The 22,479-nt window shown below is 38.1% G+C and overlaps 1 protein-coding gene across 4 annotated transcripts in view; it reads left to right on the top strand.

Annotated features, from left to right (window-relative positions):
- ATG5 (autophagy related 5) overlaps window positions 1–22,479 on the top strand; it is a 77,756-nt gene that overhangs the window by 6,973 nt on the left and 48,304 nt on the right. For 3 of the 4 annotated variants that reach the window (XR_001863758.1, XM_008637748.2, XM_017739602.1), the window contains exons 3-4: window positions 5,082–5,160; window positions 10,909–11,071. Coding sequence is in view for 3 of the 4 variants with exons in the window: in XM_008637748.2 (XP_008635970.1) it covers window positions 5,082–5,160; window positions 10,909–11,071 (242 nt within the window). In the remaining variant the exon portion in view is untranslated. Of the gene's footprint in view, window positions 1–2,985; window positions 3,115–5,081; window positions 5,161–10,908; window positions 11,072–22,479 lie in introns of those variants that run through there. The other variant, XM_017739603.1, reaches the window with a different exon arrangement.

Here is a 22,479-nt window from a genome sequence, read left to right as displayed (position 1 = left end):
AAGAGAGGCTTTGTACCTGAACCATAAATAAATGCATATTTTCTGAAGTTTTCAAATACCATGATGTTTAAACCAGAATAAAAAAATCCAAACTATAGAATATAGGTATAGAGTAAAAATATAACTCGTAATTCTAAAATTAAGTGAAGAATTATTAAAGTCATTGAACACAGAAATGAAAATATATAGTGTAATGATGATCTGCTAATTAAGGCTCTCATCTTTCAGAAAAACAAAGCATAATCTGCCAGGAACAGCTCCACTGATTTTGGTGGAACTGCTTTTCTAAGGAAAGTGCTATTTGTAAACCAGTATTTTAGGAGAATGGTAGTCCCGTAAAGAGCCAAAGCTGCTTCTGGGGAAGACCCAAACACCAGGACTGACAATTAGATGGAGCTAGTAGTTGGTGGAGAAAGAATAGTGAGCATTAATGTTTAATCTTTTTAGCTATGACTTGTGCATTCAGAATCAAATAGAACTCGTTAATAATATTGTTTATTCTAATTATTTACTTTGCTCTGTGAGGTCTTATTGCTTACTGTCTGTGCAGTTTCACACCTGGTTGGGGTGAAGTCTATGTTCAGATGCAGCTCTTCCATTTTTCAGTGAGATTTTGGAGGAAGTCTGAAACATAGTTTCAACTTCAGGCTTTGCGGTGGTGGGTCAAGTTCCTAAAAGAGAGTGAAGCTCTCAGGGCCTGGAGTTACAGGGGCCTGGGTTCTTTCTCCTGCTGAGAGTGTTGGGACAAGGAAAAATGGTTTCTTTGCCTGCAGGGGGTGTGTGCTGGGGGGAGAGGGTCTGTGTCACCAAGGTAAGGAATTTCAGGAAGAGGTTATCAGACTATGCAGCATTAGAGACTACAGAAAGAAATGGATCAAGCCTCAGGCCATCCTGCAGCAACAGGAGACTAAACCTACAACCACACTGAAGGAGATGCAGGAAAAGACTGTGATCACTGGATTAGAAAACAGTCTCCTAAGATTTGGAAGAGCTGGAAGCTTATGACTTCTCGCAATAGGACTGTTCCTTCTATGCTTGCATTTCTGTGAGTACAGCATGGGTTTGGTGCTCTGACTGCAGGTGAAGGACTGAAAGTGTTGTCCAGTGATCCATCTGATGTGGCTGAGCCTGAACTCTGTAGGGGCACCAGGAGGAACTGAAAAATTAGGTGAAAAGTCCATATTCTGCTTCCTGTCCTTTCTCCAGTATTTTTAACTCTGCCATTTCATGGTCACTGCAGCTAAAACTGCCACTGATTATCACATCCAGAACTCTTTTGTCTTAATAATAAGTAGCAGATTCAGCTTTGGGTTATGTCTGGTTCATCCAGTGTCTGTATCAAGAAATCTTGACTACTAGTGCCCCACTGTGTTGCTTTTCCAGCAGATGTCAGAGATTAACAGGAACCAGAATCTGTGATGTAGACATTACTGAGTTGTTTAAAGAAGACTTTTTTATTTTCTCACCTGGATTGCATGATCTGTTGCCCTTACTAGTCCCTCCTCTGTTCCTGAACCACAAGAACTTAACCAACCTGTTGTCTGTCCCATTATGATGTCCCATACATCTAAGCTGCTCCCTCACATGGAAGACAACCCTCTGTCCTCATTTGCCCTGCCTGCCTTTACTAAGCAGCTTATGTCCTTCCACAGCAGTATTCCAGTTGTGCAAGCTGTCTCACTGTACCTCAGGTAGACCAACACTCTCAAAGTAATATCATAGCATGTGCAATGCTAGTTTTTCCTGCTTGTTTCCCAAGCTGTGTGCACTTATGTAGATACTTGTGGTGGGCTCTCTTCTACCTTCTTTTATCTTCTTTTGACATCTCCCTTGTAGCTGTTACCTTTCACCACTTGCTATCCACCCATGTCCATTAATTTCTATTTATCTGTTGGTTGTTATTCACACTCCTGTTGTTGATAGTCTAAAGCTCTCACCAGGCTGGGCAACCTGAAGGCATAGATACTTTTGTCTAACTTAGGTGGATTCCATCTCTCCCTAGTAGTCCATTATCCCCAAAGAGTGTCCCATGTCTGTAAAGGCCAAGTCCTTGTTGTTGCACCAGCTGCACAACCAACTCCTGACCTGGAGACACCTCTCTGAACCGGTCTCCTCTAATGGTAAAATTGTGGAGATGCCGCCTTGCCGCTAGAACTGGTATAGTTTACTTTTGATACACTCAGGGGTTCCCTTGAAGCAATGAAAATTTGTGCCCATGTGGGTGAGCAACAAGGACTAATAATCCGAGCAGAGGACAAACTTTGCCAGTCTGCAACTTTTTAACAAGCAGCAAACCTCTGCAGGTTATCAAGTGGAGTTGGCAGATGGGGCTCTCAATTACAGTAACTATGTAAATATTAAGGAAACTTTTCTTTCTGACCATCCAGGAGCTGCTCTGGCAGTCATACACTCAGACCACCTGAGCTGGGACCGAGGCCCCTTCACAGCAGGCAGCTTCAGGGAGCTGATGGGTGCCTCTCTTGACTCCCTACACACCCCACATAGTCAGACAAGGTTTCCTTACCCACTCAGCCCTCGGTTTCCCATAGCAGAGCCTCAGGCATCAGGATCCTTAAAAGACCTTAATCATGGTGCAACAACAGAATAACAGCTTGAGCTGGTGCCCCTGAGCAAGGACCCCAAAGCAAAGAACCCCTGGGCTTTTATACGCTCACAGTCTGTGTGTGCGATAGTGTGGGGATTCTCCTCTGGGTCATTGGCTCCTGCCGTGTCTCTGGTGTCCGGTCACCTGGCAGGGCCACAGGTCCCCGTGTCCTTTCCTGTGCAAAGGGTTGGCACCAGTTCCCGTCCTCTTGTCTGGGGCTTCCATCACCCAGAGCTCAACCTGCAGCTCCCTCTGCAGCTGCACACTGAGCTACTGGCACTGAATGGATTCCTCAACACCAGAGTTCACACAACTCTGGTCTTCCCCATCCTGTGAGTCCCCACTGACCACTCCAATGACTGCTGACTCTTTCTCTCCAGGTTCTCATCTCTGAGATCTTGGTGAAGATGCCATCAATCTCCATATCCTCCCTGATGCTGTGCAGCTCTCTGACCTCCCACAGCTCCTTAACTTGGTGACAGCTCCTCACTAATGTGCACCTCCTCTAGGCAAGGACATTCCCTCTGCTTGCCTCAACCCTCAGGAGAGGTCCCAAGCTCTGCTGGCACCTTGAGACCTGGAGAGCTGCAGCCTTTCTCAGGAGCCCTCCCTGAGTGATGCCACTCTGTGCTGGAGTAGTTTTTTCTGCAGATGCTAGGGGATGACACCTGCAGCTTGTTTCCATCCTGTCTGAGCACTTGCACATGACTTTCAGTGGAGTTTTTGTCCCTTTTGTGTGGGTTGTGTTCTAGACCTGGTAGTTGTATAGGTGCCTCTCTAGTACCAACTGGATGGATGCTTGACCCTTTCTGTTCATAAATTAGCAGAAAACAAAAGGTCAAAGCACCATTTATTTGATCAGGCATGTATCACCTTTGCAAAGCACAGGGATTTTACTGAAGAAATTTGATTACACTTTGTAATCTAAACTGATTAGAAAATACAGATGTAGGCCAAGACCTGATGCAGGAGTTTTTGTGTGGGTTTTTTGTTTTGGTTTTCTTTTTCTTAGTTATCTGTTTTGTTGTATAAATTGAAAGTAATGGAAGTCATTGTTCGTGTTCGAAATTTGTGTTTATCTAATTATCAAATCTGATTTTTATTGCTTAACTCACCTGGAAAACCACTCTTTCATGGAACTCTTGCTGAATCCCTGTTAAGTATTTAGGACATGATTGACAGTAGTAAAAAGTCTTCGTGGTAAAAACTTGAGCATTAGCAGTGAATCAGGATAAATCTGGATATGCATTCTCTTTATTCTTTATTCTCAGGTAAGCTCAGGAATTGTAGTAATTTTTTGGGTTTTATTTTGCTGTTGTGGTGAATTTGTCTTAGCTTTGGGGTGGCTCACCCACAGAGGGTGCTAAAGCACTGTTGTGTGAGAGTTTACCGCTCTGGAAAATAGCTTGGCACAGGTGCTGTTAAAGCAACACTCTCGGTTAGTGCTCTTGGAACTTTCAAAACTTTTGTACGTGCTTGGCTCTGTGACCTGTGATCAGTCCCATTTAATTCAGTGAAACTACTGAGTTTACAGTTCAGCATGTGTTTCTCTCTTAGTAGGATGAAAAGCTAGTAAGGCTCTTCATGTTAGTTTTTGAAAGATAAAGAGACTGGGTCTTGATATGCTGAATGTAAAAAAAAAATATTTTATCAAAAATCTTGACAGTGTCTGTTGGTGAGAAAACTGAAGGAAGAGCTTTTTTTATAGTGCCTGTGGAGGTTTTGTGTGTGTGATATATGTTCCATATACTGCTAGGGGCTGTATATTGTAATGAATTTAAGAGACCAAGCTATGAGACAGAAGTGGATATTTGCCAGAAGAAAGCTTTTTATTTTGTGTGTAACTCCTTAACTCCTTTAATCTAGAATACCATTGAATTACAAAACTCCAATTAATTTTTTCCTCCCCTTTCATTCTTTTTAATTTGATAGTAAAGATATGGAGTCGATATTGATCTATCCTCTCTCAGCCCTTTTACAGATATGTGATTTTTTCACTTTTCCACTTATTCTCTACATTGACATATCAGGCATGTGGGAGAGGGAAGGGATGTTAAGGGTCAGTGTGGTATAAACGCAGGACACTCAAGCTTCTGAAAGCATGTGTGCTTTTCTGTCAGACCAGCTATTCCTGGTCTGATGCTTTTTAACTAAAAGTACTGTTTTGGGAGGTTCCACAAAGCAGCTGTAGGCCACTTAAAGCTGTTGCAAAAGTAGCAGTGTTTTGTGGGCACAGCTTGGAGACCACTGGTTTAGATACTGAACATGTAAATTCCAGACTTGATTCTGCCTGTCGGTCATCTAAACTTGCCTGTGTAACTTTTCTAAGTAAGCAATAAAGAATGCCAATTGTGGGAGTCAAACAGCTATTTGTGTGTGTGTGTGTGTGTGTGTGTGTAAATGCTGGTATGTTAACTGTGATATGTAGAATTAAATGCACAGCTTCTATATTAAATTAATATCTTGTCATTTTTAGGCATTACCCAATTGGTTTACTGTTTGATCTCCATGCATCAAATACAGCCCTTCCTTGGAGCATCACAGTGCATTTCAAGGTAAAACTGACACAGACCCTTTTTTAAGAACAAGTGAGCATAAGATTGCATGACATCTTGGAGCTAGGTAAAGGTTTTATAGCTATTTTATAAAACAAGTGAATGGTATGATTTGAAAGGGAGAATATTCATTGTTCAGGAAGCATATAAAGGTTTCTGTAAATCTGCAGCTATTTTCTGTGAGATTGTCCATCCATGAGATTAATGAGATTCCTTAGAAAATTATTGTATTATAATCTCAAAATCCAAGATTATTTTTCAAGATAAGTTATGAGACTTATGATATAAGAGAAGAACTTTCTATAATGTTCTTAATTCAATTGGTTTGAGTCAGATGAGCATGGATATGAGATGCTGTAGAAGTCCTTGAAGACAGGAATGCTTCTGTACTTAATGTTGGTCCCTTTTAGAGAACTGAGTGAAATGAGTTTGGTCTTGTGACAGCTTAGTCACAGGAGAAGCATTATTTTGATTATGCATTGTAAAACCATTAGGTATGACTTAATAGCACTACTGATCTTTGCTCAGAAGGGTACTTGAGCAGGGTTAGCTTTGGTGCAGGATTCTTGCATGCCCTGAAATGCATTGAGACTGTAATTCCACGTATGTTTTGAAGTCAAAAGCACAACTACAAATCATGATATTTAGCTTTGAAATGTTAATTTCTCCATTATAAAAGAAACAATGCAATAGGAAAGCTGATCTGAAGGACAATGCTACATTAATAGGCTTGACTTTAGTGTGTGAAAGATTTGAGTGAAATGAAAAGCATATTGGGAAGCACTTGTGTTGAACGTTTTCATTGAAACAATTCTCGAAGGTGTGTTAGAATAGCTTTTTCTAACAGTAATCTGATTCTTTTTGGAAGTGTACACTGAAACCATACATTCTTATATGTATTTCTACATGTTGAAACTTCTAAAATGACTGACTTAATGGATCTGAAGTTGGGGATGTTTTTGAAACCATTATAATTGCTACATTTGTCTGATAAATGTCAGAGTCCTGGGATGAAGAAACTTCCAGAATGTTCTGAAGAAAATGTAGGGCATCTAGTTTCATAAGTCATGGTTTAATTGTTATGTTCTGAGAGCTCTGGGATATTAACAGTGGCAATGTGTGGATGTTGCCATCACAAAGTAGAGGCATCTTGAGAATTAAGTTGCAGCACCAGAGTACTTTTTAATTTCACACAGCAACATAAATTTGACTTTAATGTCCTTGTGTTGCTGCTTGCCAAAAGCTCTGCTACTTTAAGTTTTTCTCAAAGGTATACATTAAAGATCAGCAGAAATAATTAACTGCTAAGGTAGTATCATTTAAAAAGTTGATGTAATTTAGTAATATAATACTGTGGAGTTAGCACCTGCATAATCTCTCTTCCTATTTTGATGTAATCTGAAAGTTTTATTTAAATAAAACTCCTCTGAATCCTTAAAGTCAAAACATAACTGAAAGATATCAAAGTATGTCAAAATATTGAAGAGGTTTTCATGTGTTACAGTTCCTTACAGCTGAATAGTTTAGGTGTGGGATTTCTGACTTGAGTATTCTTTTCATTTCTGTGTAGTTATTTGTCAAAGAGCCGTAATTTTTATTTGGCTTAATCAAACAGTGTTAGATTTTATGGGGTTTAACTTTTGTTGTCATGGCTGTCTCCTTTCTTCTACCAATGCACGGAGTCAACAACAGATCCTTCAAGCATCTGTAAAGAGTGTTTTTCAACTTTTTTTTTAAAAGTCAGACTCCCCCTCTCATGTTTCTTTGTTTGATGTTAAAAACATGGAAAAGGTATATTTCTGTTCAGCAAAAGTTTTCAAGTTGATAGATGCTTGTAATTGTCCTGCTGTGTTATGTGTGCAGACCAAATCATAAACACGCTTAGTTTTTGCATTGAAGAAACAGTTTGTTAATTTGTACTTCTGGTATGCAATAAAATTACATGCATTGTATCTTGTAAAGTTGAAAAACAGTTGCATTAAATAGTTGCAGAAGGATGAGGCTGAACAGCGTACTGGGGTGTGAGAATCATGAGAAGATGTAGCCTGGGAAGTTGCTTTTGTTACCCAGGTGTGGCTTTACGGGAAGGAGGGAAATTCTATCCCTTCCTGTTACAATCATCTCACCTTACTCTGCAGCCTGCTAAACGCTATTCACGTTCTCAGTGTAACCACCTCTCCAGATTTTGGGCAGTAGATAAGAAGTGGTGAACTGGTCTGGAAACAGTAGTGCTATTGGAGGGGAGAGGAAGTCGTGTGTGCCAGGGGAAAGGCTGAGGTTCTGCTGAAGCCATTGTCTGCTGGTGCCTGCCTCTCCACCCATGACCTGACGTACAGGAGGAGAGACAGCATCTGTCTTTTTGTGACAGTCATCATCTTTGTGATTTTTTTTTTTTAGGTGAAAATTGGGTCAGGTGGAATGGAAAGGAAGTACTTTTCCATGTAGCATATGGATAAATTGTGGAACTGCTAGGAGATATTGTGGAAGCCAGAATTATAAATGGGGTTTTTTTGAAATTAATCTATTTAAAGGAAAGACCACTGATGGTAACTAAACACAAATACATAGATGCACCCCCTGCCACTGGATACATTCTTTATGGTTTTTAATGACCTATTTTCTGTAAATGTAGTCCAGTGCAGCAAGTAGACTGTCACAGGATAAACAGATGTTTTGTGAACTAGAACTGAGAGATAAATATGGGTGGAATGGAGTTATGAAACCAGACTGTTGAAATTGCCTGTGATGTTTTTGGTACAGTTTTATGTGAGAGGTCATTTAGTACTCCTGTCTGTACAAATGATACCTATTTCTTTGTGACCAGTTCATGCTGCAAGGGTCTACTGGTATGTGATAATAAAAAACAGAACTCTCTGAGCTTTCTAAGAAAATGGGAGTCAACCCTTAGTAACTTTTCTTTCAAAGATGCAGGACATGCAGGGAGTAAGACACCACCAATAAGAGTACTTGAATTAAAGCTGCCTATGTTATCTGTTAATACGTTTTGCAAATCTCCTAGTTGTACAGCCAGGGGTGGCTACCAGTTTGTTTACAATTGTCCCTTTCTTCAGGGAACTGAATAAAATTATTTATGATGGATCACTATTTCTTCAGGTTGAAAGAAGGCAAGTAGAATTTAAAAAAAAAATACACATGATCCACATTTAAGTATAAAACTTATTATTTTGTGCCCTGATTGATAAATCAGTGGGGATACTGTGTTTTTTGTTGGCAGTCTCATGTAGGTGAAATTGTTTCATATGTTTCTTGCACACGTGCAGTGTTTTTTTCTAAGTTGTCACTTTCATGTTTAGGTTTTTCAGCTTCTACTCACAGTACTTCTTAGAAATGTGTCAGTGTTTTCCTACTAAAGGAAAGAGTACACAGCACTGAGATTCAAGAGTGTTTTCCAGTGTTTCACAGTGTTACTGCTTAGAGGCTGGGAAAATTAATCATGCCATACCTAGTTCTACTACTGTGTCTAGATTCTTTACACTAGCTTAACTAGCTCTGACCAATTTTAAATAGATCCTTGCTGTTCTGCAGACTACACTGTGTATGATTTCTGGAACTCATCCCCACGGAGTGATGTTCCCTGCAATTTGAATTTCATTGGAAGAAGGTCAGCAGGAAGACGTCTACCTGTTGAAAGAGAAGAATGTCCCAAAAAAGACCCTGCAGTTCAATATTTAGACATATGTGTAGTGAAACAGTTGTAACAAAACTGTTGTTTTCTTAAACTTAGCTCAAACATCAGTTTTTAACTATGAAAGTCAGTTTCTAGGTTCTTATATTACTTGGCATTAGTTACATACCACTGTTTCTTCCTTTGTTTTGAGGGATGCCAGTGTCTCATTTTGAATTCTTGCATGTAAAGAACTTTTTTGATCTTTAAGTATGCTATTTCTGTCTCTTTGTTTCTTCTGGATTGGTTACAAGACTTTTCATTTTTATTTGAGTGAGTAAATTGAACTTCTGAAAGTATTTTACAGGCCTATGCAGATGTCAATTGGCAAGTAACAATCCCAGTAATGTTTTCCTAGTAATCTTGGGCCCAATTATGCTGAGACACTCAGCTTTGTAGGGTAGAACAGGAGCAAGATCTGCCCCAGAAGAACTTTCCTTATTGTTGTGTCTTTTTAAATGTCTTTTGCTTGGCCATTCTCATGTGAGAAGTTAGATTTACCTCTGTCCTCAGATTTCTAGTCATCTTAACATACATCAGTCCTAACAGCAGCACTCCCTTTTGCAAGTTCAACACCAAACCATGTAAACTTCAGTGGAAAAGATATTAGGAATCTTTTCTTTAGGCCCCTGTTTTTGGAAAATACTCATCCTTTTGATCCACAGTTTCCAGAGTTTGGGTTCTCACTGTCATAAGGAGGAATCACTATATGAAATTTCATTATTTAATTTCCAACTCTTCTCAATAACTTAATGAGGAGGGAACTATCACTGTTATCCTCAGAATTTCCTTCAGGTAAGGCAATCCCCAGCTCCCTTTTTTGATACTTTGGGTTTCTATATTTTGAAGGGGTCTTCACTATTTTTCCTGGGTTTATGCGGGGGAGTGAAGGTAGGGTTTTTTCCAGCATTAGATTTCTCCTACTTTGACATGTTAACTATGTTTTAAAAGCCTTTGAAAAATATCCCATTATATGTACTTGTATTTCCAAAATGCTTTTGACAATCCCTAATAAAAGCTTTTTAAAGTGCCAATTTGTTATGGGTTAAGAGGAAAGGGCCTCTGTTGGAATAGAATGAGAATTCAAGTATAAAAATGTGGCAAGCCCTTGTTAGGAAAGGGGGGTACTGATGATGCCACCACCCTGGTTTGGCTCTGAGGTTTGCTTCATTCAGCGTGATCATAAGCAACTGTGAAAATAAGATGAATAAGGAGGGAATAAAGGTGGGTTTTAAAACTTCTGAAAACTAAAGGACTGGATTTGTGTTAGTGAATGCTTGTGTTCTTATAAAATGGCAAATGATAGTAAGTGTTGATAGAAGAAAAACTGGAGGAAGGCAAACCACAACTTCTACAATACTGGACTTCTGATCAGTTAATTTCCAAAGAAATCTTTTTTGTGCCTGAATGAGATTTACTATTATAACTCCTTAATAAATTAATTAGGAGAGGTAGATGTCATTTACTGAAGGGATAAAAGTTACCTGAGGAATGGTAGTTGTACATCTGCAATGCTGAATGCTGTGTCCCAGTTCTAGCCAAATAAAAGGGGTCTAAAATAACATCACACAGGCTAGCAGTAGTCATGTGGATTAGGTGAAGCTGGAGCTGACAAAGATTTCCAGTATCTCTAATGAAAAATGTTTGTAAGTGGCAGATATGCTATAGTTGATATATTTGGGTGATTCTGCTTGGTTTTCAAGGAACTGCATAGAAATGGTTGATAAAATATCATAGAGAGCCAATATAAAATAGGTGCTTGTCACTAACTTCTCATCATTTTCTCCTGTTTATTGTCTGAGAATTGAATATCTGCTTGAAAACATGTTAAAATTCTGGTTTTACAGAAAGTTGTTCAGCTTTTATTTTTCCTGAAACATTTTCACTGCAACCTGTTTCTTGTCAGCAGAGTGAGAGAATGGTTGTTACATTCTTCTGTAAGTAGAAGATGCCAGTGTGCTTCTTTTGCATAAATATATGCCTGTTTAAAATTAGCACTTATTTTTCATCATACAAAGTATGTGATGCATTTATTTTTCTTGATCTGTCATTTCTCTTTGTAGAATTTTCCAGAAAAGGATCTTCTACACTGCCATTCTAAGGATGTGATTGAAGCTCATTTTATGGCTTGTATAAAAGAAGCAGATGCTTTAAAGCACAAAAGTCAAGTCATCAATGAAATGCAAAAAAAGGATCATAAGCAATTGTGGATGGGATTACAGAATGGTAAATACAACACATCAAGTATTAATTATATTCAGGTCAAACAAACTAATAAGTAATTTCTTCAAATTTTAGTTATTGCATGAGATATAAAACGTCACTGTTCTGCAGAATTTTTGTCAACTGTCATGGAAAGCATTGATGGTTTTGGTGTGGGTTTTTTGTTTTTTTGTTTTTTTTTTTTTTTGATTAAAGTCATCACTTTGGTGATAATTCAAATGTGCCTTGAGTTATTCAAGGATTGGATTGTGACGCTGTTTTAATAAACCAAAACTACCAACAAAACAAAATAGATAAGTATTTTCTAGTATACTTTTGTGCAAATAATGGTCTTTATTTGGGAGACACCTGGGGTGTAAGTGTTCAGTATTAGCTGACTTGGACCATACAAGAGATTGTGTCCTCTAGTTAATGCTTGTGGGTTGTCAGTGGTAAACAATGCAGGTAAACTTTAAAAAAAGTTGTCCAGTAGATTTAATAATTTTACTTTTCTCTCTGCCATTTTTTAAAATTGCTTTATGTCTTTCACAAGGACTTCTGCATAGATAAGTATTGACTTGAAAAAGTCAGCAAAATAATTCAGAACAAGATCTTATAATTAGTGTTCTTAGTTTGCACAGATGGCATAAATCTATATTGCAGCACAAAATAAAACTTCTGTTTTTAGTGTCTTCCATATCATGGTTCTTAGAGTCCTGTAAGTTGAAAAGCTTTTGTAAGTATTTCAGAAACTGCTCTCTAGAATGGGTGATTATGCCACTTTTATTGCATTTTTCTCATCTTCTGAAGCTGTTACTTATATTATCACTAGTAAATTTATTTTCTGAAAGCATTTTACTGTAAGCATGAAGATGTTTATTCTGTGTTGAGATACAAAATACTGAACGCTTAGTAATAACATCTTCCCATATGTGTATAAGAAAAATTAAATGAAACAGAAGAACCTTAGAATGCAAGAAGACTTGAAGCATGCTTTTGGCTTAGACAAGAAGGTTCCAAGTTAGTTTTGATTTAATGTTTGTATTTAGTGAGTGTGTGGCATTTTTTTCCATTGTTGTTTAGTGGCACTGCCTTTCATCTTAAAGGTACTCCAGTGATAATTTTGAAGTTGAATGCTTATTAGAACTCTGCTTTCTATTTCTTATTTAATTGGAGGAGAGCTAGAAATTGAGGGATTATCTTAATTTGCCATTTTAGTAGTAGGATCTTGAGGAAGGCCGTGCATACCTGCAAATTTTATCAAGTAAGAAGTTGCACTTTATCTGGTTCGATTCCAAGTACTTCTTGAGAGATTCTGTATTGCATAGATAATAGTCAGCAAACTTATTGATACTGTATTCAATTTCGTGAATTCACACTAAGTAAGAGTTCTGGTCCAGTGAAAGCCAAAATCAGTATAAAAAATAGAAGTTTCCCTAAAGCTTATATCATTACAAGTCAATTTAAGCAGAAATGTTAATAATTCTGTGGGAAAAGAAGTATTTTGCTCTAATAGAATTTGTCTTGCAAGCAGTTTAGTTCAAGAAGCAAAAATCTGTGCCAGCATAATTTTGTTTTCTATTTCAAAAGATTATTATATTTGTTGCAAAAAGAAATTCTGTCACTTCATCCCTGTACTGAGGTGTTCCCAGCAGTGCACTTTATGTGCTTTTTTATTAATGCTTTTTAAAATGAATACTAAAAGACCTTTAACATGAGTTACACTGTGAGTGTAGAGTTACAATATAATAATGACAGAAGAGTGGACTAAATTATGAAACAGTACAAGTTAAAGTTCTTTTAACCAGAAGTTATAGAAACTCAATACTCTCAGTATTTAAGGTAAGAGGACAGATGAACAGCATGCTTTATTTTTTTGTGCTTGTCTTAGGCTTTATCTTTTCATTGATTATTTGTCTAAGAATATCTTCAGTTATAGGGAAAGCAGATTTTTTCTGTTTTGCTCTATAATGTTAAGAACAGAGGTTGCCTAGCAAAATTGATTTCAAGGTTTCACTGTACTTAATGAGAAATTGCACCTGTGGAATCTGACACCTGAATGAGAAGTTTAAGCAATCTTTTGAATACTTTCAAATGCTAATTTTAATTTCTCAACTCTTCATAAAAGAGAAACAAGAAAAGCTTATGAAACCAAGAAAACTCTTTTTAAGCATGTTGTATCTTTCAATATGTTTTTATAGGCTTTCGTTTGAGATGTAATAATTTTAAACCACTTTGTGAAACAGAATGAATGACCACAAAAAAAGAAAAGAAAGTAGCATTTGTGATAACTGCTTTGTAAGTAAAGATACATCTGCAGACCGTTTTTTTTTTTTACAACTTCAAACAATTTTTTTCAGTTCTTAATTATAGGAAGTGTTATTTAACGAGTGATAGCTGTACTTAGAAGACATGCCCTGAATTTACGCTTTTGAAAAAAACCTATCCAGTTTTATTTATTTGGAGAAATGTAACTCTCAAGTAATGTGTAATTGGGTATAAATGTTTCTGCTGAGAAGCCACTACTTGAACAGGTAACGTGAAACTTACCAGTTGCCTGTAGATGGCTTTTAAGAGAAGAGCTGTAATAGTGAATTTGTGGGAAAATCTTGTGCTGGTAACAGCTGGTGGTTATTCATATCAACCTTTACATCCCTCCTCCCACCATTTCTGGTTTTATGTTAATCTGATACCAAATCAGGAAAGAAAACATACTCTTCTATTTTGTGCTGTGGTTTTTCTTGCTCTTCACAGACAATTTTTGATTCATAAACCAGATATTTCTTAGCTAGAACTCTTCTTTGGGACAGGTACATTTTTGACCAGCATCATGGATGTCTGTCTGTGGTAGGGAAGTGATAAAAGCAGACTGTGCACTTATACTGACCTTTGTTCCTTTGTAAGAATTGTTAAAATTCTTTGGTTAGAATTCATGGAAAATGTTACTACTGTTTTTGCTTTAATCGAGTTATGGCCATTTTTACCATGGATAAAGAGGATTTTCAAGTGGGTGGGTTATTTTCTTCTTGCCTTTTGTGTGGAAAAATAAAGGCTTTCAGCTTTGAAACTCCAAGACTCTATGGGCCTACTGATGACTCAGGATCAAACGAATGAAATCCCAACTCTTTCTAGGGGGAGAGCGGCATTTTTTGCGTGGTTCAAAGAATTAATATCTCTAACTTCAGTATATAATAGTTCTGATAAATGAGGGGATTTAGATTCAGCACATCTGCTTTTTATCAGTTGTGGACTAACAGAAGCAACTGTACCCTGAAATTTTCACAGGCATCCTTTTATCACCAATGAAGACTGGACTTGGTAATTCTGATACATGAGTGGGAGAAATAAACAGTAAAAACCCATAACCATTATAAGGTTTCTTTTATATATTATAAAATATAATGAAGTCATTATTTTACTGAAAATATTATGGAAAAAGAATGTAATGCTCGTTCATGCTGTAGGGCTTACCAAAAGTTAAGTGGCTGTATTGAATTGTTTTTATTAGAGGAGAAAAATCCTGCAAGCATTCAGAATATACAGTATTTTATCTTTTAATCATGTGATCTTTCTTGTCTTACTGACAGAATTAAGCCTGTGTTGTCTTGCATTTAGTTCCAAAATTTATCTAAACTATTCTTGGGTTTTTGAGAGGCAGAAGTTGTGTTTGTTCTCAATTATCAAATTTCTGTTTAGAAATGTTGGAACTGTGAAAGGAAGTGTCTTACAATATCAGCTTTTCTTGTGGCGTGTACACCTGACCCACTCAGGTTTGATAGGTGTGTTTCTCCTCTTCATAGAGAGCTGGTGGAAGCAATGCTGTTCCTTACCTTATGATGAGCATGCTTTAGTAGCTGAGCAAATCTCTGTGATCTCAGCTTGTAATTTAAAATTTGCTTAGAAAATCTTCTGGAGTTTATCAGGAGAATGAATAAAAAAGCTGTTAGTTTTTAAATCACAAAGCTACCTTGTTTGCTTCTTCCGTGTATTGCTATCAAAATGGGGAGTTCTTTCCGTGTTCAATCTGTGGAGGTTTAATATTCCTTTGAGCTTTGAAAGCAAGGGTATTGGTTAAAAGAGATGTAAAAAACCCAATCCTTACCTCCTGTTAATCCTTACCTTACCTGTTAGTTAAAAATTTCCCAAAATGCAACAAGTTGCCTTATAATTAGTGTCAGTATCTGCTTATTCTGGAGTTAAGATAGCACGGCACACCCCAAACATCAGTGCTGCTGATACCATGGAACTGAGGGAATGTGATTTAGACAGCCCTGCACAAAGTCAGCCCAGTACTGGTTTGGTGTTGAGCAGGGTCTGGTTTCGGGCAGGCTGGACCTGCAGAATGAGTCAGCTGCGTCAGAGCAGGCCTTCCTGGGGATGTTTTTGGTTTTTCTTCCATGGCGGTGGGTTTTGTTTGGGGTTTGGTTAGTTGTGGTGGTTTTTCTGGTAATGGATTGTGACCTAGACCTCACTGTTAGTTCTGCAGTGTTTATGGGATTGTTACCCTTTCTGCACAAATGACTAAGCCAATGCTCCACTTGCATGGGTGCAGTATTGTGAGTCTAAACTGCCATCCCCCTGAAACTGCTTTTGACTTTGTTACTCCTCTGTGCTGGCCTGGTATCTACTTGAATAGCTGCCCTTTGCTGCGGCACAAAGGTGGGGAATTGATGGCAGCCTGCATTCCCCGTTGGCTTTCTCTCCTCTGCTCTCAAACAAGAGGGCAGAGCAGGTCTGCTCTGTCTGAGGCCAGTGAGAACTAGTGGGTCTCAAAGGAGAGCATGAACTGTATGAAGGCAGAGAAGGAAGGAAAGCAAAAAGTAACACAGCGTGCACAATCCTGCGGAAGTCTCTGCTATGAGAGGAGGTTGCTTAGAGATAGGCAGACAGAGCTAGTGTTTCTAGCATTTTCACCATCTGGTGTTAGACGTCCATGTGCCTAATAAAAACCATTACACTATGAAGGAGCAAACTTCGAGGTCTCTTTTTGCTGCATTCTGCTTTTCTTCCTCCCCTCGCTCTCAAAATAAGTCATTTCCTGAAAGATGTGTATGGTCTAACTAAAATTTAGAGTAAACTATCTCTAAAAAACGGACTTCACTTTTAAATTTAACTTTCTTTAGTTGTTGAGGGTTTCTTGTTTTTCAATTTGAAATGCATCTAAGTTACCTTCTGCTAGTAAAGTCCTGAATTTATTAATATGCATTAATATAAAGGTTCCTTAACTTTTAGGAAAAGCTTTGTTTTAGAAAAAGCGTAGTACAAGGAAAGCAAAGTGGGTTAGAAGGTTACATGCTGTTATGCTGTTCTTTTTTCATGTATATGTAGAAAGCATAATTAGAGATGAAGAAATCAAAATTCCAAGGCTATCCTAGACATGGAGCAGAGAGCTGGAGGATGGATAAAATTGTCAGGAGTCCTTTTCCCTTTGACTTAGGAAAGTCTGTAACAAGCACTGCTGCTTAATTCCTATACAACCTGTAGGCTATGTGTTTCAAAAATGGATTATACTTATTGGTCATGAGAGCTTTCTTTTTAGTTTAAGCAACAGTACTTCCCAAGATCATCTGCTTTTTGACTATAGAGAAAGCTTAAATTTTGTAGGATGTATGCATTTTTATATTTGAATAAAAAAAAGGAAGTAGTCCATCTTGATGACTTTCTTTGCCTAAACCTTTTCCAGGTAAACTAGTGACCTAGAAATGAAGGGAGGTGCTGTTAAGGAAACCATGTACTTAAAGTGAAACTTCTGGTTTGTGAGTACGTTTAATAAGTGAAAAGAATGTTGGTAAGATATGGCTCCCTTGTGTATACTATAAGAAAATAGGGGGAAAATGCCTTTTTGATCTGATAGATAATCTGAAGAATGACATGCTGCTTTCTTGTACAGTTTTCAAAATGTCCTCTTACGTTGAATGTTGTTACTTTGCTATCTGTGACAAGAAGAATATTTTCATGTATTTCTGTGGCTTCTGCTACATTAAGTCAAAACTGTTCTAAGGTCCTGTCTCTCCATATCTGATAGTGACTCATATATGAAGATAGCCTGAACAGTTCAGTAAACTTGTGTTCCTTCTTCAGTGGTGGATTTGTATTATATACCATGATCTTTCAAAATGCCCAAGTGAACTAAGTGTTTAATAGCAAGAATATTTTAACTGTGGCAATGTGCAAAATGGAAGAGAAAAGTCAATATCTTAATGATGCCATACCAGTACTTCAAGCTGTGCTCTCAAAAAGGCTGTCACTAACTGTAGTAGTCATTGAGAGTCAGATATGTACCAGAATCTTCCTGAAGTCCTTGATAGTTGTAATTATCAGTGTTTTTGTAAAACAAGAATATGAATGGTGAATTTAGGTGAACTAAGTAATTTAGAGACAGGTCTTTAAATAGGTGAGAAATTATAGTAATCAGCTTTAAATAATGTTTCTGAATAGCAAAGTAATCGTTTTTAAAATGTTCAAAATATTTATGTCATCAACAAAAGCTCCTTCATGCTTGAGGCATACCACACAAGAACTTAACTTTTTATAAAATTGGTTAGAAATAGCAGTGAGCAGAACTATGCATGCATGCAGAGTCTTAGTCTTCCTGGGAACAATGTGGAAGTAGTATTTTTACTAAATTTTGAGAAGACTTCTTTTTGGCTATAGCAGTTAAAAGCAATGCTTGTTAAAATATGAGTCAATAGAAAATATGCTTGCTTTAATGTTAAGGAAATACACTTCATATCCTTGACTTTCAGCTGCAGCTCTCTGTATCCTACAGTTTGATTATATATATATCTGTGACAGATTAACCCTTACTGAGTTTGTCTGTGACTGAGAGGAAAAGTTGGTGGATTGGAGGGCAGATCTGCCATTCAGAGAGATCATGATGGGCTGGACCCTCCCTGAGCTGCAGACAAGTCCTGCCCCAGAGACAGGAAGAAGCCCATACGTCATCGCAGTCTAGGAACTGACTGGGAAGCAGCTTTCTGGAAGTGGGTAATGGTGAAGAAGAAACTGAGTTGAAAGCCTGTTGTGTGGTGTTGCATAAATAAAGATTAAGTGGGGAGCTACTCAAGCCCTTGTGTCCCCTCTTGGCTCAGCAGTTGTAAAGCTGCACCGGGAGTGCTGTGTCCTCTTGGGACCCCAGGCCAAAAGAAATGTGGGCAAACAGAAAAGAATCCAGCAGAGTGCTGGTAAAATTATTAGGGGCTGGAGCATATGCTGTGTTAGAGAGTGGAGGAACTGCCTTGTTCAGCTTGAAGATGAGGAAGCTGACGGTTGATTTAATACCAGCTTTCCACTACCTGAAAGGAAGGCCTCTAGGGCAGATGGAGTCGGACTTCTCTCACTCTTGTCTCCACTGGCAGTGGAGCTAGGCAATTACCAAAGGGGGGAGTGAAAGTGGTTGAGTTGAAACCCATGGAGACAATCGAACTTCACTGGGCGAGGCCTTGAGCAAACTAGTTTAACTTTGTGTAGGCAGCTCTTTTGGGGCAGGGTGAGGAGCTATTATTCCAAAGCTTGACCTCCAAAGGCACTTCCAAACTAATGTGGTTCCTGTACATCAGTTCTTGTATGTCGGTCTTTGGTCTCTTAGTGCTGTGTGTGATTCTGCCCAAGTACTTCTATGGTTCATATGGTTGTTAGACAGTGGTGAACCACTGAGAATGGGCAAGTTTTGTGTTTTTTGAACTTCGATATTGGACATAGTTGTATGCAAGCTGTGAGTTAGTATGGCTTGTATAGAGCTATGGATACAATTTAATTCCAAGCTTTCTTTTTAATTTCTATTAAAAATTAGTTTTAAGACGAAACCATGATAGTCCAGACAAAATTGTGCATATGTGCTACCCTGAGGGCTGCACCAGTTTGTTCACTTCTTTGACTTTCTAAAAAGATACTGCAATACAAGAGCCATGAAATTAGTATTTCCTTTCTGGATTTCAAGTCTTTCCCTCATTTTTGTATTAATTCCTTCTGTTTTAAAAACCCTTTCAACAGCCTTCTTGAAATATGTCCAGTCCTAGAGACTGATAGTCTGATAGCAGTTGCATCACTATCAAATATAGAAACAAAATAATTCCTTACTATTATGATACTTTTGTTGATAAGGTTGAAGATTGGGATGGGGTTTTTTAGTTCTTTTGCTTACTATGCTGCAGTGGGAACTCCATTTTAACTGTCTATATGCTCTTACCAGGGTTTTTCTCACTGCAAGGTATTTGTAGATGTATTTTTCCATTCTGTGATAATTGCTCAGATTGTTTGTGTACGCAGATTTAAAGCTATGCTGCAGTGAAATGCACATGTTGATGGTGAGCACTTGAGCAGTGCCCTTTACCCTCTAAGTGATCCATCCTGTTGTAGCCTCATGTGGGTGAAGGAGACGTGTCTAACTTCAAGATCCATGTGAAATTTCAAGTTGTTTGAAGCGTGACAGCACTTGAGTTTCAGAAAATGACTGTAAGAGGCTAGTATGAGTGAAACTAATTTTTGTGGTTGCCTGAAGAACATTTCAGGCTGAGACCCAGGGGCAAAAGAGACCCAACCTTTTAGCCCTTAGCTTGGACTAATCCTTAGTTAGCACTGCTCACTAGTAAGAGGTTCAGCACTTGCTGTCTATTAACAATAAAGTATGATGGTATTACCAAGAACTTTTTAACATAACAAGGTATAAATTTGGATTAATTTCAATGACTACTAAAGGATCTCCAGTCTGGTTTAACGGAGGAAACAACAAGTTTCGGCGTTTCCCTGTGTCAGTAGTTTTTTCAGCTGTTTCAATGGGTACTTTAAAGGCATGAGTAATTTTACTGATAGGTTTCTGAACCCTACATGCATAATGTGGCATACTGTATTTGTAAATTTATGTTTGAGTTTACTTTGTTGCTTAATGAATTTGTGTACTGAGATTATTGTCATGGGTGACACCAAGTCTTTGCCAACTCATACTTTTTTAAAATACATAAAAAGTTTAATTTCAAAGTTCTCCTTAGATTCTGTGCATCTCTGTAGTAGTGAAGGCTAATGTCTGTCTGGCATTTGGGCATTCAGTGACTGCATTTCTGAGAAATGAATAGTTAGAAATATAAGGGACTTGGCTGATAAGTTTCTCTTCTCAATTTTTTGGTTATAAACTTTCTGAACTTTGACATAAAATACATGGAGAAGTTTTTAAATTTCATTTTAGGCAAAGTTATATAGCAATTATCATCTCTTGTTTAAGAAATATGATTAGTGGAGTCATGAAACTTTTATACTGTCATTAATCTCACTTCTGTTCAAATCTTACTGTCATTACTTTAAACATTGTTATTCAGATATGGACATCTGCCTTTTGCGAGTACTGCTTTTTGCTAATACAGAAACTCTAACACTTCAAGCAAGCACTTTCTTAAAAACAGATGGACTGTGAAAAACAAAAGAAATCAGATTTGACTGTTACGGTGGTTTAGGTGTCATGCAGACTGCATAAGCTTTTCATGAGGGAGGGAGACAAATGTGTAAAGTGCTTTTGCTGATAGGTAGAGAACTCTTCCTTGTTTACTGGCTTGATGAAAACTCAGTTTTGTTTTGATTGTTAAATTTCTGGCCAGCACCTTCTGTCTTTGTCTTGTCTAGCCAATAAACTAATGAGTTCTTACAGCTCATTGTAGCACTAATAGCTTCCTTGAGACTTTGCAAAAACAGGGGGTACTGATACATAAAAATGAGAGAAGGAAGAATCCTTTCGCTTAGATTTTTAAAGAGATTGGGGGGGATATTCGTCAGTGTTATGGGTTTTGTTTGTTTATTTTAAGCTTTGAGTCTTAAGGATTCTGTGAAAAGCAGTCACTTTTGCATTTTGTACTTTTGGAGCTTTAGGATTCTGGCAGTCAGCCAGTCTGCTAATAAAAGCTCTTGCCAGGTTGTATATATCAGTATGCAAACTGGATAGCTTTTTTTCTGCTGCTTGCTTTAAAAATTTGTCTTAGTTCTCTTACACCCAACTCTGTTTCCTGTAGTAAAAATACTGTATCCCTGGAAAGATGTTTGGAAGACAGCAATATAAGGTTGTGAGGAGGAATTTGTTTAGAGGTCTTCAGACAGTGCTGTACACACAGTGGAGATCTGTCTTAAGATACCTGACTCAATTATGTCTAGCTAAAATGCCTGGGATATCAGGTGGATTGACAGAACATGCTTGATTACAAAATGCAGCAAGTTCACAATTCAACTGTTGCAGATTTATCACTGTTATATTTGGAAACTACAGAAACAATTAGAACTTCGAACAATAGATTGTCTTAAGCACTGCCTAAGTGTTCAGAGAATAATCTGAGAGAGATAAATTTTTAAGTTTAACTGCCTTAAATAAGATTACTTGATTTCCAGCATGTTTTGTGGGAGGTGAGGGAGCAGCAATGAAGAACAGAAGCGAGTTAACTGCACATTACCACTGTTGAACATTTTTTGTGATCCAGATCCTCCCTTGTTTGCTGTACATGCATGCCACAAGGGTCAATATACTTAATCTTCTGACATAAGTCTTTCATTTGTTCATAATTTCTTTTTCTTCTAATCTGTAAGATGTGTTGCTCATTTCTGGTGAATTTTGAGAACAGTAAGCTGTTCACCCAATTTTCCTATTTGCTGTAATATGAGCATTAAACAAGTAAATTGAGTTAATGTTTGTTTTACTTCTGTTCAAGTAGGATGTCTCCAAATATGGAGGTTCCTTATTTAAGTCTGCTGAAGCTCACTAGCTTAAGTAGGTCTTGATTGTTTTGTTTTTTGTATCGCCAAAACAGTTTTCTCAAGTGAGTTAGAAGTGGTAATTGAAGTATAAATCTATCAGTGCCTACTGTGGAATGCCTGTTCACACATCTGTAGTGAAAGCTGCAAGCCATTCTCAGTGCTGCCTCCGAGGATAAAGGAAGCATGCTAAATCTTCACCTTCCCTCTGAAGGAGTTCCTGAGGAGGAGGCAGTCATCCTTTGTGCCGGACATTTTAAGGCTAAACCTCTGACTCTGTAGACTGGAGTTCCCAAATGTGGGATTGCTTGATTACAGTCTGCTCCAGGGGTGTCACTGTCACTCCCAGCCCAGTGAATGATGGGGTAGCACCCTGCTATGGGATAACATCCTGCATCCAGGCAGCTTCTCATGCCGGGCAGGTGCCTGCCTGGTGGTGCTGACGGTAGCTCAGGTAAGTGCCTGTCAAGAGGCACTTGCTGCTAATCGGGAAACAAGCGTGTGGAAGTACTTTCTGAGATAAGTATCGGGAAATGCTCCTACAGCATACCTGGCAGGAGCTTGCTCACAGTTTCTTGGAAATTCCTGCCTTGTGTTGCATTCAGTCAGGAAAAGCAATGTATTATAAACCCTGCAATATATACTAACCTGTGCCTTTTAGTGCACTGACAGGCACCTGTGTTGTATGCTGGAGGGAAGCAAATCTC

The sequence above is a fragment of the Corvus brachyrhynchos genome, unplaced genomic scaffold (genome assembly GCF_000691975.1).
Source record: "Corvus brachyrhynchos isolate BGI_N302 unplaced genomic scaffold, ASM69197v1 scaffold14, whole genome shotgun sequence".
NCBI lineage: Eukaryota > Metazoa > Chordata > Aves > Passeriformes > Corvidae > Corvus > Corvus brachyrhynchos.
Note: the sequence above shows the minus strand (reverse complement) of the source record. Positions and strands in the feature narration are given on the sequence as shown.